General features: G+C 48.9%; 1 protein-coding gene across 1 annotated transcript; it reads left to right on the forward strand.

Annotated features, from left to right (window-relative positions):
• Positions 1-9,809: 9,809 nt before the first annotated feature.
• LOC126983486 (small integral membrane protein 4-like) lies at positions 9,810-15,563 on the forward strand. The gene is made up of 3 exons (XM_050836229.1): positions 9,810-9,976; positions 10,626-10,798; positions 15,189-15,563. The coding sequence occupies exons 2-3, from the start codon at positions 10,639-10,641 to the stop codon at positions 15,257-15,259; spliced, it is 231 nt and encodes a 76-aa protein (XP_050692186.1). The 5' UTR covers positions 9,810-9,976; positions 10,626-10,638; the 3' UTR covers positions 15,260-15,563.
• Positions 15,564-15,899: the final 336 nt, after the last annotated feature.

Consider the following 15,899-nt stretch of genomic DNA (forward strand, 5'->3'; position numbering starts at 1 on the left):
GAGGTGTCTCCTGGCCGAGAAAGAAGAGCGGGCTGCCGAGAGAGATCTCCAACTCGCCAAGCTGCAAGCACTGCCAAGCAGAGAAGAAAATAGCGCTCCCCCGTGTTGTCGGCCAAGGAAAAGCGGCTTCTCTCTCGGCCGCGTGCGCTTGTCCCTCTCGATGGCTTGCTGCTTGACAACATAGCGGCCAAGTTCCTGACCCTCCAGCCCCAAGACAGCAGCTGAGCCCCGCCCTGAACACCTGTTCTGCTCCGGCCAGCTCTGCTCCTCACTGGGTTTCCTCGGAACGGCGGGCTTGTTCTGGGTGCCCTCACCTCGCTCCTCTCCACGCCCGGACTGCCGTGACCCCAACGCCCCTTCTCCTGCGCCTCCCTCGTCTACCACGTTTACACCACTTCAAGGACGAAGCTGTGCTGCCTCGTCACTGCCACTCTGCTGAGGACGGGACGCCAGAAGAGGAAGAAGCCGTGCAAGGATCATTGCTGACTGCTGAGTACGGCATGCTGAAGCCTTCGTGTTGGAGACTTCAGTACGTGTTTGTGAGGCTGTTGTGGGTTTCTTTACTTTATTTAAAGTAGATTGCAGCACCCAACTCTGGAACCTTTGACATGTCCAGGTGACCTCGCCGTAGTCGCCCTCATTCGCAATGATGTCGATCATACTCTAGCTGTTGCTCCATTACATTTTCTTTGGCATCATACCAGACTATCTTGATGTTCTATTGCCACTCTACAATCAATTCTTTATAACTCTGCCACCAAAGTACGTCATGCCTTTACACTTAATATGCTATGATTGCTTTATAGTGTTATGCCGGACGTGTTACTTGGGTTCCGTGTCGCCGTCAGGAGACTCCGTGGGAGGGAGATATGTAAACACTTTGCACAGCTTCTGTAGTTTAATATTCTTCCTTAGTAGTACACTTCACTCTGACTCTTCACTTACCACTAGCTTACTATGACTGGGACTGGCCCTCTCTCGCCCTCTTCTCCTATATATATCCAGAACAGTACAGTCTAGAATGTTACAGTATATTTTAGATCATACAAGAACATGTAGCAAAAATATGTGCGAGTTGGCAACACTTCCCGCCTGGCGCCTGGCCGCGCCCCGCGGGGCGCGGACGGCTCGCCTTGCTCCCCGCCCCCTTGCTCGTTTCTCCGGGAGCCTTCTAGAGGCCTATGGTCGCCGGGGGAAGCTTCCAGCACAACACTATCCCCCCCTCTTAATTGTGATCGTCCCGATCACACACTTAACTATATACAAACGTAAGAGAATTAATCAAAAACATAATAATCGTCGTATCGCTGTGGACGCCTGCGTTGTCTCTGTCTTCTGCTCGGTGTCTCCTGCGCGTCTATCTCCTGGTGCGCCTCGTCGTCGTCCGCTTCTTGGGGTGTCCCTGGAACATCTGCCGAAGCCGGGAGGTTATCTCCCTCGGCTGAAAGGTCCAGAAGGCCTATGTCGTCGTCGACCTCCTCTCGGTCCTGGACGTCTCTTGCGTTTTCGTCGGCTGCTGGGTGTCTGTAGTTGTTCCAGGTGTAGTTTTCCCGGACCGTGGTACCTCCATAGGCGGTTGACGTGGACAACTTTCGGCTTGGTCCTTTCCGTTCTCCGGATTCGGTAAGTCACGTCGGAGAGGCGTTCTAGCACAGTGTAAGGGCCTTCGCAGGGGCTCTGTAACTTCGGAGACTGTCCTTTCTTCCTCTGTGGGTTGTAAAGCCAGACTTGGTCTCCTTCCTTGAAGTCAACGTGGCTTGCCCTCATATTGTAACCGCGCTTCATGGCCTCCCCAGAGAACTTCAAGGCACCACGGACTTGATGGTGCACCTCTTCCAGCCGTTCCTCTAGTTGACGGGCAAAACTGGAGGCGTCCCTTGGAAGGCTTTCCCCAGGAGGCCTTCCTGTCAGTAGGTCCACCGGCAATCGCAGCTCACGTCCAAACATCAGCTTTGCCGGTGAATACCCCGTAGTCTCGTGGGCGGCAGACCTGTAGGCCATGAGGAGCGCAGGCAGCTTCTGATCCCATGAAGACTGATCATTGTTGCACTGCTTGGCCAACTCCTGGCCCAACGTCCAATTAAACCTCTCCACCATTCCATCTGACTGTGGGTGCAGAGGGGTGGTCCGGGTCTTCTTGATACCCAGAAGCTTGCAGCACTCAGCAAGGACTGTTGACTCAAAATTCCTTCCCTGGTCGGAATGGAGCTCGTTAGGCACACCGAAGCGACAGAAGAACTCCTCCACCAATACCTTAGCGATGGTAGTGGCTTCCTGGTCAGGGATGGCGTAGGCTTCCGGCCACTTGGTGAAGTAATCCATTGTGACGCAGATGTACCTATTTCCGTTCGTCGTCAGAGGCAAGGGTCCTGCTATATCCACTGCCACCCGTTCCATGGGGGCTCCAACCTGGTATAGTTGCAATGGGGCACGGTGGTGCTTCTTGGGGCCCTTCTTTGCAAAGCACACCTCACACGCGTGACACCATTCTTCCACGTCCTTCCTCATGCCAACCCAGTAGAACCTTTGGCGCAGGCGACTCAGTGTCTTCTTTACCCCAAGGTGTCCGCTGGTGATGCTATCGTGCATTTCTTTCAAGACGCCTTCCCGTGACTTCATAGGTAGCACCGTGGACCAGTAGTGGTCAAGACCATCATGAGAGACCCAGCGTCGCTGCAACACCCCGTCGTCCATCCGAAGAGTGTCCCACTGAGTCCAGTAATTCTTGGTGGTAGGGCTTTCTCTTGAGATTACTTCCCACCCAGGTAGCGTTGACGATTGACTCAGCCACTCCATAATTGGTCTCAAATCTCGGTCCTCCCGCTGCAGTTTTCCCAAGTCTTCCCATGGCACCTCCGCTGTCTGTTCCACTGTAGTGCGGCGGCACATATTCTGGACGCTTTCCCTCTGGAGGCAATGTTGACACTCAGGTTGGCAGGGGCGTCGGCTCAAGCTGTCTGCGTTACCGTGTGTTAGCCCAGATCGATGCACAATAGTGTAGTGATGTTGCTCTAGTTTACCTATCCAGCGAGCAAGCTGGCCCTCAGGGTTTTTCAGTGACTTCAACCACCGCAATGCAGCGTGATCCGTGCGGATGGTGAAAGTTGCACCGTACAGGTAAGCATGGAAAAAGTCAAGGCTCTTGACTACTGCCAGGAGTTCTTTCTGGGTCACGCAATAGTTTTTCTCGGCTGGAGTGAGCTTCTTGCTGAAGTAGGCCACAACCCGTTCCATGTCGGCACATGCCTGGGACAGCACTCCACCAATCCCCTCATCACTAGCATCACAATCCAGTATAAAAGGCTTAGAGGGGTCTGGGTAGGTGAGTACGGGCGAGCTGATGAGGGCCTCCTTGAGCTTCTCAAAGGCAACCTGAGTTTCCGCTGTCCACTCAAACTTGCGCCCCTTCTTCGTCAGGAGGTGCAGTGGTGCAGCAATCGTAGCGAAGCCTTTCACAAACCTGCAGTAGTATGAGCACAACCCGAGGAAGCTCCGCAGCCCCTTCACGTTGGTGGGTGTCGGCCAGTCCCTTACCGCAGCCACCTTCTCAGGATCAGTGCGTACTCCAGCCTCGCTCACGATGTGTCCCAAGTATTGGACCTCCTTTTGGAACAGACAGCATTTCTTCGGGCTGAGCTTAAGGTGTGCAGCTCTAAACCGGGCGAAAACCTCTGATAGCCTTTCCATCTCCTGCTCGAAGGTCTGGCCAAAGACAATCACGTCGTCGAGGTAGATGAGTGCCGTCTTCCAGTGAAGTCCCTCCAGCACCCTCTCCATCAGCCGCTCGAACGTGGCCGGCGCGTTGCACAGGCCAAAGGGCATGACCTTAAACTGCCACAGGCCTTGACCGTAGGAGAAGGCTGTTTTCTCTTTGTCCTGCTCCGCCATTTTGACTTGGTGATACCCAGACTTCATATCCAGTGTTGAAAACCACTTGGAGCCCACCAAGGCGTCGACCGTGTCGTCGATCCGTGGGAGTGGGCATGAATCCTTGATGGTGAGATCGTTGAGGGCTCGGTAGTCCACGCAGCACCTGAGGGAACCGTCCTTTTTCCTGACGAGCACTACAGCAGACGCCCACGGGCTGCTGGACCGCTCGATTAACCCCTGTTGCCGGAGATCATCCATTACCTCATCCATCTCCTTGCGACGGGCTGGTGCCATCCTTCGAGGAGCTTGCTTCACTGGGCGGTGGCTACCTGTGTCGATGTGGTGCTCTACCAGGTCCGTACACCCCAAGTCCAGGTCTCCTGTGGAAAACACATCTGCATTCCTCACGAGAAGCTCCCTGAGCTGTTCCACTTGGGGCTCCTCTAGACACTTGGAGCTCCTGTCAAACAGGTCGCGCAGGTAGTCGGGCAGCTCCTCCTGGGGCTTCGTCAGGGTTCTCCTGCAGACACAGGTTCTTGGTTCCTGGTCGATCTCTTGGCACAACCCCACCATGGTCCCTTGTTCTATTTTCTTTGGGCTGGAGGAGACATTGGCCACGACGACAGGCACTTCCGCTGCAGCAGGGTCTACCAAAGTACTGCCTACAATCACCCCGTTTTCTACCGGACATCGACTTCCACTCTCTACCACACACAGGCTAGCCGGGGGGGCACACGTAATTTGACAGGGTAACAGCATCTCCGACCTCGCAGGGATAATGGTGGTGCGCTTGACCGTCACTGGCAGGTCTTCCTTGTTCACAGTCGTCAGTGGCACCCTCCTTCCTCCTACAGTCAGCTGCTTAGCGCGAAAGTCCAGCTCGCACCTGTGGGAGACAAGATAATCCATACCTAGGATGCAGGGGTCGTCCATGTCGGCCACGTACACAGAGAGGGACTCTTCCTTTCCTCCGAGCTCAAACTTCACGTCCACTGGGCCTCTGAGCTCTGCATAGTGTCCAGTGACTCCGCACAGTCGATGCGACGTCTTAGGAAGCCGACGATGACTCACCACGTCAGGCCGCACCAATGTGCGTTCCGAGCCTGTGTCGACGACCACAGGCCACAACACTCCGTCAACCTTGCCCTCCACTTGGCAGCTCGTCATGGTGGTTCTCCTGCACATTGACATCTTCGGGGCATGTATAGGACAGACTGGTCGTTGCCCCCGTGAACCAGTCCTTCTTAGTTTCCCGAGTGGTGGTCCCTCGCCGGGGGCACAGTTTTCCGACACTCATTCTTCCAGTGCCCCTTTTCTCCACAGGTCCAGCACTTGGGTCCTTCTCTGGGCTTCTTCTTAACGCCACCTTCATATTCTTTCTTCCTCCATTCGTTCTCCTTGTGCCCAACCTTCTCGCAGTACCAGCACGTTCCTTGGAACCTGTCTGTGTCGCTGACAGCGCCCTTTCGTGCCCTAAAGCCAGAAGTCGAGTCGTCCCTGAAGCTTGACAAGCTAGGCCTAACAAAGGACTCAAACTCCATGGCACGTGCCAGAGCTTCCTGCATTGATGTTGGCTTAGCTTGGTTCACTTGTATCTTCAGCTGAGGGCTGTCCAGGGCATCGATGAATTGATCACGCAGCAAAACCGTCAGCAGGTCAGGGGTGGCACCTGGGTATGCCTTGTGCGCCATGCTCTCAAGGTCCTGAGCGAGTTCCTGAAGAGCTCGTTCTGGTGCTTGGTCCCATATCGTTGCTCCAGCGCCTGTGCCAGCCCGCTGTAGCTGCCCTTTGTCGCATTGTCGAGCTGAGCAAGGACCTCCAGCGCCGCTCCTTTCAGGCTAGTGGCCAGCTGTACCGCGCACTCTTGGTCATCCCATCCGTTCCGAGCTGCCAACAGCTCAAACTGAGCGCGGTAAGCCTCCCAGGAGACCTTGCCATCAAACTCCTGAGGCTTCTTTCTAACAGGCGAACCCAGCAGACTCATGGGGCTGGCGGAACTTCTTGCGGGGATAAACTCAGGCGAAACAGGGCTCAAACTACCCCGGACTTGCGTAGGAGAAGCATCTTGGGTACAACTAGCCCCTGCAGGCACTGGCTGTCCGTTTCCAGCCAAGCAGTCTTCAAGGGCCTTCACTCTGTCACTTACTTCTAGTATTTCTTTGTGTGTCGTCTCCCGCACCACCTCCATCTCTTGTTGAAGATTTGTGTGTTCTTTCTCCACTTCTATCAGGCGTTGTCCCAAGTTCGTGGTCACATCAGTCATTTCTCTTCGCACTGACTCACTTCCATCTTGTACTGCTTTTAGCTGTAGCTGTAATCCTGTGAAGCGATCTTCTAGCTGTTCTTTGAGTTCTTGGAGTGTTCCTTCTTGTTGTTGCTGTGCTCTTTCTTGTTGTTGCTGTGCTCTTTCTTGTTGTTCTTTGAGTTCTTGGAGTGCTCTTTCTTGTTTCTCCCCCTATAGTTTCAAGGCTTCCAAAAGTTCAGTCAACATGTCGTCCCTCTGGGCAGCTTGGGAACGAGTCTCCATGGCGAAAAACAAATGCCTACACTCCTGACACCAGTGTTATGCCGGACGTGTTACTTGGGTTCCGTGTCGCCGTCAGGAGACTCCGTGGGAGGGAGATATGTAAACACTTTGCACAGCTTCTGTAGTTCAATATTCTTCCTTAGTAGTACACTTCACTCTGACTCTTCACTTACCACTAGCTTACTATGACTGGGACTGGCCCTCTCTCGCCCTCTTCTCTTATATATATCCAGAACAGTACAGTCTAGAATGTTACAGTATATTTTAGATCATACAAGAACATGTAGCAAAAGTATGTGCGAGTTGGCAACACTTCCCGCCTGGCGCCGGGCCGCGGACGGCTCGCCTTGCTCCCCGCCCCCTTGCTCGTTTCTCCGGGAGCCTTCTAGAGGCCTATGGTCGCCGGGGGAAGCTTCCAGCCATGGAGGTATTATGGGAGGAGCCGCCATGACGTCACGAACGCGAAGCCAACGCGCTATTGGTCCGCTGTCTCCCCACCCCCCTTAGACTCAAAACATATATCAGCTGATCCAGTGGACGCATTGAAAGTGCATACAATCCCTGCCTTTTCTGAGTGTAGGTAGGAACAACCCCTCACATAACTATTGCTTAATGACACTTTCATAAGCAGGTCTGGGTGCGAGAGGGATTTAGGGGTCTGAGTGAGCTCCTGATCTCCGTCCAAGGGCACAATGCATTCATGCTAGAAATCGAGCAAATAGGGTACTGGGATTTATTTGAAGGAGCCAATAGAAGGAGCAATAGAAGCGCCGAAGTCTTCCTCAAACTATATTTAGTATTAGTTAGACCTCATCTTGACTATGTGGTTCAGTTCTGGTCACCTGGATATCAAAATGTTAGAATCGGTGCAGAGGAGGATGACGAAGATGATTCAGGGGTTGAGAAACTTGCCATACGAGGAAAGACTCAAACAGTTAAACTTGCATTCTCTAGAAAGGCGAAGGGTGCGTGGAGACATGATCGAGGTTTATAAATGGATGAAGGGCTTTAATAAGGGGGATAATTATAAGGTTTTGTTGGTAAGAGAACCGGGTAGGACACGAAGTAATGGGTTTAAACTGGATAAATTCAGATTCAACAGGGACATAGGCAAAAATTGGTTTACTAACAGAGTGGTTGGTGGATGAGTGGAACAGGTTTGCAGTCACGTGCTGATTGCCAATACAATTGTCACATTAATAAATAGATTAGATAAATTCATGGACAGCGATATTAGGTGGGGTTAGATACACGGGAGCTTAGATTCAAAGGAGCTGCCTTGTACAGGCCTACCGACCTCTTGCAGACTCCTACGTTCTTATGTTCATATGTTCATATGGCTGCACGAAAAGGGAACGTAGTGGTTCTACATCATTTCACAGGTGAGTTGAGAACTGTATAATCAGATAGGGCTACATATGATAGAAATCTGCAGTTCTGTTGTACACTGACATTGAGATTACCAGGCGGCTGCCAGGGTACCTGTCCTCGACCCGGGCTGAGCTGTATGCCATACTTTAGGCTCGCCACACTGTAGCAGCTTTCCGCAAAGATGTATACTTGTTTATTGATAGCCAGGCTGCATTACATGAACCTGTGTCCTCCCCTACAGACTGTGATCTTGTGACTAAGTGCCTGACTGCCCTCCGTGCCCTTGAGGCCGCAGGTGCCACGGTCCACTTCACCTGGGTGCCCTTCCATCCAGCACAATGAAAAGGCAGACTGCCTTGCTCGACGTGCCCTTCAGGATGACACAGTGGACCCTGACACTGACTATACGCTTAGCTATGTTAAGAATATAATTAGGGATTATTTCCATAATAACATTGCTACCCAACTCAGACACTGCTGTGACAATGGTAGCACCAGCAGCCTCCATTATGCAAGTGTCTCCCACCACTGTTTACCCCTATGGGCGACACAGTGCACCTCAGGATGTGGTAGCAATGCGTCTTAGGCTAGGCTATAGGTACTACTGGGAGGTTATTAACTCCCCCTGTGTCTGCTGCACGCTGTGTGCCAGGCCGAGGGACACACACTGCAACACTGTCATGGAATGCCGGGGCCCTTTCATTGTTTTTTTTTTGAAGCCACGGGACTGCCTTGACCTTAAATGTCGTTAATAATAGATCTACATTAAATATATAGGAAAATTTTATGTACTTTTCATAACTCAAGCCATCAATTCTTTTTTTAATTTTTCGTCTAGATGCAAAAACAAGTGGTAAATTCCCTTAGTTCCGCCCAGGAGATCGCAATGTTTTGGGTCTATCTGCCGATTGTAAGCTCCGCCCACAGACTCTGTAAGCTCCGCCCACTGGCTTCACTCGCCTGTGTGGGGACGGCGCGGGAGGGCGCCTCCTGTTATAATACCTCCATGCTTCCAGCACAGCAATAGTTTATAGTTGCAGATAGTGTGATTGTACAATTATTGACATATTTGTAGGTAGCACTATGAAACTCAAAGGCGTAATGGTAGGGGACAATTTGCTAGAGTAAAAAAAATAATAGCCATGAACTTCCTTAATATTCCAACAGCCTCAGCCCAACTAGCCCGGCCGATGGTGGGGTGTTTATATAGGTACTGGCTGGCAGTGGTAGCTACACACATATTATAGGCGTAGCCTACACGTATGAAACGAGTCGCAGGACCGACCAGTTGGTGTCCGTCCTCCCTCACCCCCCCCCCCGGCCCCCTCTGACTCTGCTCAGGTGAGCCCTCTCCCTCTCTCTCTCTCATTTATTTTTGGGGGATTTTCAACTACCGGGAAGCATAATTTCTGTATATTTTCTGGAAAACCTATCAAAATTCATTAGATTACGGCAATATTTCGGGATTTCTTGAGATTGATGGGAATTTCAGTAGAACTCATGAAATGTCGGTAGATCTGGCAACACTGAGCGGGGTGCGGGTGGCATCAAGTACAGAAAGGAGAATAAAAAAGAAAGAGGAGAGAGGAAAGGTTATTATTATTATTATTATTATTATTATTATTATTATTATTAACCAAAACAAACTCCGCCGGGGTTGTGGGAATTAACTCGCACTTGCAAAATATATCGCAGAGAGTGGGCCAACTTTCTTACTTGTTCTCTATTTCACTCGTCGCTGTCGTTTACTTGTCCTGGTTCGCCTCCAATACACGGCACAAACACCAGAGCAACACCTTTAATCACTAGAAGGCCTTACGACTAACGAATAGGGCAGATTTAAGAAAAAATTACCCCGCCTTGATATTCACTCAGTTCCGGCTGGTTTAGTATTTTGGTCTGGTGTGTTGTTGTCTTGCAGGGAATATCAACCATTACAAAGATCACAAGTGGATGAAGTAGAACAAAATAAGGCAAATTAATAGGTTTTCCTGCCGTGTGTTCCTTATTTTTGCAGGGAGGTATTTCTCGCACCACCGGCGGGAACATGCCAACATTTAGGGAGGGGGAGAGGACGGAAGGAGGCAGTAGGGTACCAGGGACATTTTTAGCTTTCATTCCTTTATTTTCCGTTTGTCAGTACCTGTCTTACACCTGAAGCATGGGAGCTTCTGCCTAGGCCACCTGTGATACCTGCCAGCCGCCCAGGTGAGCTGAGAAAGGGAGGAAATAGCTGTTAATAAGGAGTTTGGAAGAGTTGCGTCATTTATGGTAGTGGTTGTAGTAGTAGTAGTAGTAGTAGAGAGGATAGTTGGGTAGGGAGGAGAAGGCGAGAGGGCAGGGAGGAGTAAGGTGGAGAGGGAGGGGTAAAGAATAGCACGATATAGGGAAAAGGAGAGAGAGAGGTTAGGTTAAGAGGGGGTCAAGTTAGGTTAGGTTAAGCTCGGTCAAGTTAGGTTAAGCTAGGTCGTTAGATTAAGCTAGGTTAAGTTAGATTAAGTTAGGTTAAGTTAGATTAAGTTAGGTTAAGTTAGAGTAAGTTTGGTTAAGCTAGGTTAAGTTAGGTCACGTTTGGTGAAGTTAGGTTAGATTAAGCTAGGTTAGGTTACGTTTGGTTAAGTTAGGTTAGATTAAGCTAGGTTAAGTTAGGTTAGGTTACGTTTGGTTAAGTTAAGTTAGATTAAGCTAGGTTAGGTTATTTTACATCTATTATTATTTCTACTACTACTACCACCACCAATATTATTACTACTATCACTATTACTACTACTACTACTACTACTACTATAGCTACAATAAAAACTGCCAGCGCTAAAAATCTTCTGGCCACTCATATCATTCTGCCCCTCCCCCCCAGGCCAGCCCCAGCCATGGCACAGAGGCTACAAAGTCGTCGCCTGCAGCACTTCCTCAACCGCTGGCCCGGCAGGAGGACCTTCGGCATGTATCGCTTCCTGCCGGCATTCTTCCTCCTCGGCGCCGCCCTTGAGTTCTCCATGATCAACTGGCACTACGGACAGACCAATTTTTGTGAGTGATCGCCGACTCCACATTCAGCTCTCCTCTCGAAATTGACCTCGCTTTCGGCCGCTCGTCTTAACCCTTTTTTACAGGAGCGGTGATTTGCGGGCTTTTTGTTCATTATTGTTTTCTTTTTTTTTTTTTGCCCTTGAGCTGTTGCCTTTACCTAAAAAATAAAATACTGTCATCGTTATTATTTTTTTCTGTTATTATTTCTGTTATCTTGGTTATTACTGGTGCTGGTCAGTGTTGTTAAGTGTGTTGGCTCCCATTGCTAACATTGCTATATTTCTTCCTGTTCTTTTCCTCCTCTTTTTTCTCCTCTCCATTCCTTCCTTTCAATTCTTTTCTCCCTTCCTTCTTTCTCTCCTTTCACCTCATTTATTTTCATATTCTTTTTCTCTTTTTCTCCCTTTCCTTTCTTCCTTTCCCTCTTCCTCTTTTCCTTCTGCCTTCCTACTTTCCTTTCACTTCCTCCATTTTCTTGTTCTTTTTCTCTTTTCTCCCTTTCCTTTCATCCTTTCCCTCTTCCTCCTTTCTCTCCCTTTCCCTCCTCCCTTCTCTCCCTTTCCCTCTTCCTCCCTTGATCCCTCCCCTCCTTCCTTTTACCTCCATTTTCTTTCTCTTCTCTTTTCCTCCCTTCCCTTCCTTCCTTTCCTTCTTCCTCTCTCGATTCCTTCCTTCCTCCCCTTTCTTCTCCCCCCCTCGCATCTCTCCCCGTTCTGTCTCACTCCACCCCTTCCCTTCAGGTTATACAAGTAGGTCCACATTCTTAACCCGGTAGCAGCGGGGATCATGTTTCTTAATGGTCCCTCTAAACGAGAAAAATGAGAAAAAATCATCATTCACACAAACCATTTCATAATATATATCAAAGCATTTGTGATCAGTTTATGTATCATCTATTTTGGGGGGTTTATATCATGGCACAAATATAGCCCATCGGTGCTACACGGTAAAGCCACAAATTTGGCCCGTCCCTGATACTGAGTTAAACATATCAGTCTCAAATTACTAGTTCCTGAGGCCACGGAGAAGACTGACCTGGTTTTCTTGGGTGTTTTTCCCATTGAAGATGCAGAAGCTGTTTAAAACTCACCAGGATCACAAAACAGTCCATGGAGATCCCAGCAACTTGTACGAGAGGCTTTTCAAAGTGGCGAACTGAGGCGCTGATATGTTTAAAAATACTGGCTTTTATCCTTAGCTGCCATTATTTACTAGAGTAGCTGTGAGAGGTTACTGTGTGTCAGGTTGATGTGGGTCATTCTAGTCTTTCTTTTCTGTATTGCCTCAAGGGAATCTGTATCCTCCCTCAGTTCTCCCATTTGAAAAGCCTCTCGTAGAAGTTGCTGGGATTTCCATGGAGTGTTTTGTGATACTGGTGATAGTTTTACACGGCTTCTGGACCTTAAACGGAAAAAAACACCCATGAAAACCTGGTCAGTCTTCTCTGTGGCCTTGTGTAATAGTCGTATTGGGAGACGATATGTTTAAGAATATGGACCTATAACCTGAAAGGGAGGAAGGAAAGAAGGAGTCGAGGGAGGAAAAGGGAGAGGAAGAAAGGGGAGGGAGGAAAAGAGAAAAGGAATAAGCAGCTCTAAAATTGAACAGCATAATCCAGTGCCAGATACAATTTAAGGATAACTTCTGAGCTCCGGTTGCTTCCACTTCCAGAAATAATACCAGAGGCTACATTTTTTGCACGGCTTCTGGCGATAATATATTGATTTCTGGGTCAATGATCAGAGCTCACACACACAATTTCCTTTAGCAGCTGAAGTGGACAAGGAATGGAAATGAACTGGTCAGGAACTGGAATATATCTTGTCACAAAACGGTGAAACTTCTTCCAAACTTTAACCCGTTATAACAGACTTGTGTTATTGTGTTTGTGATGTGTGGGTTGTTGTGGGTGTGGGCCAAGGGGGGGATAGTGTAGCAGTATTATAGAAGTTACAGTACTAGCAGAAGTGATGGGAGAAGCACAGTAATGATAGTGGTGGTGGTAGTAGTAGTAGTTGTAGTAGTTAATCAGTAGCTACATTCTTTCATCCCTTTCACAGGTAAACTTGAGAGCATCCTTCCTTCTGTATTTCCTCCTGCCCATGACTCAGCCTTAGCACCATTCTCTGCCTTACCTTCCTGTGTCTGTATTTCCTCTTATGACTCAGACTCTTCCTTCCAGCACCACTCTCTGCCTTCCTGTGTCTGTACTTCCTTGTGCCCATGACTCAGACTCTTCCTTCCAGCACCATTCTGCCTTCCTGTGTCTGTACTTCCTTGTGCCCATGACTCAGACTCTTTCCTCCAGCACCATTCTCTCCCTTCCTGTGTCTGTACTTCCTTGTGCCCATGACTCAGACTCTTTCCTCCAGCACCATTCTCTCCCTTCCTGTGTCTGTACTTCCTTGTGCCCATGACTCAGACTCTTTCCTCCAGCACCATTCTCTGCCTTCCTGTGTCTGTACTTCCTTGTGCCCATGACTCAGACTCTTTCCTCCAGCACCACTCTCTGCCTTCCTGTGTCTGTACTTCCTTGTGCCCATGACTCAGACTCTTTCCTCCAGCACCACTCTCTGCCTTCCTGTGTCTGTACTTCCTTGTGCCCATGACTCAGACTCTTCCTTCCAGCACCAATCTCTGCCTTCCTGTGTCTGTACTTCCTTGTGCCCATGACTCAGACTCTTCCTTCCAGCACCAATCTCTGCCTTCCTGTGTCTGTACTTCCTTGTGCCCATGACTCAGACTCTTCCTTCCAGCACCAATCTCTGCCTTCCTGTGTCTGTACTTCCTTGTGCCCATGACTCAGACTCTTCCTTCCAGCACCACTCTCTGCCTTCCTGTGTCTGTACTTCCTTGTGCCCATGACTCAGACTCTTCCCTCCAGCACCATTCTCTGCCTTCCTGTGTCTGTACTTCCTTGTGCCCATGACTCAGACTCTTCCCTCCAGCACCATTCTCTGCCTTCCTGTGTCTGTACTTCCTTGTGCCCATGACTCAGACTCTTCCCTCCAGTACCATTCTCTGCCTTCCTGTGTCTGTACTTCCTTGTGCCCATGACTCAGACTCTTCCCTCCAGCACCACTCTTTGCCTTCCTGTGTCTGTACTTCCTTGTGCCCATGACTCAGACTCTTTCCTCCAGCACCATTCTTTGCCTTACCTTCCTGTGTCTGTGTTTCCTCCTGCCCCTTGACTCAAAGCAGTGGTTGGGGGCACTAGTACTTTCCAAAGGAGTTCAAACCCCGGAGGAAAAGTTGGAATTTCTGATGTTGGAGTGTTTATTATCTTAACAAGTGTATGGGCTAATATTGAGAAGGTTATGAAAAAATGGAATATTATCGCATTCATTAACTTCATTTTTTTATAGTCTAGTCAGGCTTGCCATTACTGATAAACCTGGGAGTAAATTTTATCTATAAGCAAGGGAGGCGTGGGAGGAAGGACCCATTCTTTTGTACAAGTTGCTGGGATCTCCATCTGTTTTGTGATACTGGTGATAGTTTTACACGGCTTCTGCATCTTCAACGGGAAAAAAACATGAAAGGCCGGTCAGTCTTCTCCGTGGCCTTAACCCAGTAGCAGCGACAGGCCAAATTTGTGGCTTTACCGTGTAGCAGCGACAGGCCAAATTTGTGGCTTTACCATGTAGCAGCGACAGGCCAAATTTGTGGCTTTACCGTGTAGCAGCGACTGGCCAAATTTGTGGCTTTACCATGTAGCAGCGACGGGCCAAATTTGTGGCTTTACAAATTTGTGGCTTTACCGTGTAGCAGCGACGGGCCAAATTTGTGCCATGATGTAAACCCCCCAAAATAGATGATACATAATCTGATCACAAATGCTTTGATATATATATTATGAAATGGTTTGTGTGAGGGGTGATTTTTTCTCATTTTTCTCGCTTAGAGGGACCATTAAGAAACATGATCCCCGCTGCTACCGGGTTAAGAAATAATCATAATGGGAGACGGAGAGACTTATGAATATGGACCTATGACCTAACTGGGGGGGTGGAGTGAGATGCAAAGGGGAAAGAGAAGAAAGAGGAGGAAGGAAGGAAGAAGTGAAGAAGTTGGAAAAGGGTTGAAGGGTGTGGTAGTTAACCCTTTGAAAACCTATGACTTAGACACTTTCAAGAGGCGAGTAACGTTTTTTATTTTTTATTATTATTGTTTTCTTTTTTGTGTGCCCTTGAGCTGTCTCCTTTGTTGTAAAAAAAAAAAAAAAAAAGGACCTGCCTGATTGCGACTTTTTCAGCTTCTCTATCAAATATTTGCAAAACCAGCACCAGCAGGCTCTTTCATTTCCTGTTTTCTTTGGTGTTCCCTTCCTGTGACAGACGAGCCTTAACACAACTTATCCCAGCCTAACCTGTCTTGACCTGGCCCACAGATCGCACCTTCAAGAGGAGACAAGCCTCGGAGATCGCACTGAAGCAGCTGCAGCAAGAGGAGGCATTCTGAAGGGAAGGGAGGAGTGAGGATGCAGGAGGTGGAGGGAGGAGAACAGTGGAGAAGTTCAAGTGGAGGAGAGTGGAGTATGAAGGCAGAGGAAGTGGAAGGAAGAGGAGGGAGAGATGGGGAAGAGAAAAGAAGGTAAGAGGGAGAGAGAGGAGGACAGTAGTAGGAGGGTAAAGGAGGAGGAGGAGGAGGAGACTTTGATGGAAACTTTAAAAATGATGTACAAAATAAGTAAGAGACAGAAGAGCCTCTGATTTCATGCCATGCAATGAAATGTATAAATATGATGTTACACGTTGAATTTAAACCATTTTTCTCTTTCCCTTTGTGATAAACTTGTTGCTTCAATCTTTGTTTCTCTGAGGCAGGATTGGTGAGCTGTGCATCACAAATAACATGTACCTAGCAGGAATATGCACAGTAGTGTCTATATATGTGGCTTGTGTAGGATATATATACAATGAAAAAAAAATGCATTATGGATACCGAAGTGATTAAGTTAAATAAGACTTTCTAAATAGTCAAAAACATGCTATATTAAGGTTACTGATCTCCAGCCACGGCCTGATGACTAGTGGAAGAAGGGCTGCACCAAACATGATTGTCTCTCTGTGTTTGGTAAGCAAGGCAGCTTTGGCAACAT

This window comes from Eriocheir sinensis, chromosome 54 (genome assembly GCF_024679095.1).
Source record: "Eriocheir sinensis breed Jianghai 21 chromosome 54, ASM2467909v1, whole genome shotgun sequence".
In the NCBI taxonomy this organism is placed as follows: domain Eukaryota; kingdom Metazoa; phylum Arthropoda; class Malacostraca; order Decapoda; family Varunidae; genus Eriocheir; species Eriocheir sinensis.

What these genes read in the sequence shown, in the direction of transcription:
- LOC126983486 (XM_050836229.1), top strand. Translation starts at nt 10,639, where the DNA reads ATGGCACAGAGGCTACAAAGTCGTCGCCTGCAGCACTTCCTCAACCGC. An exon ending in CTACGGACAGACCAATTTTT is followed by an intron (nt 10,799 to 15,188) that starts GTGAGTGATCGC and finishes CCTGGCCCACAG; the next exon opens with ATCGCACCTTCAAGAGGAGA.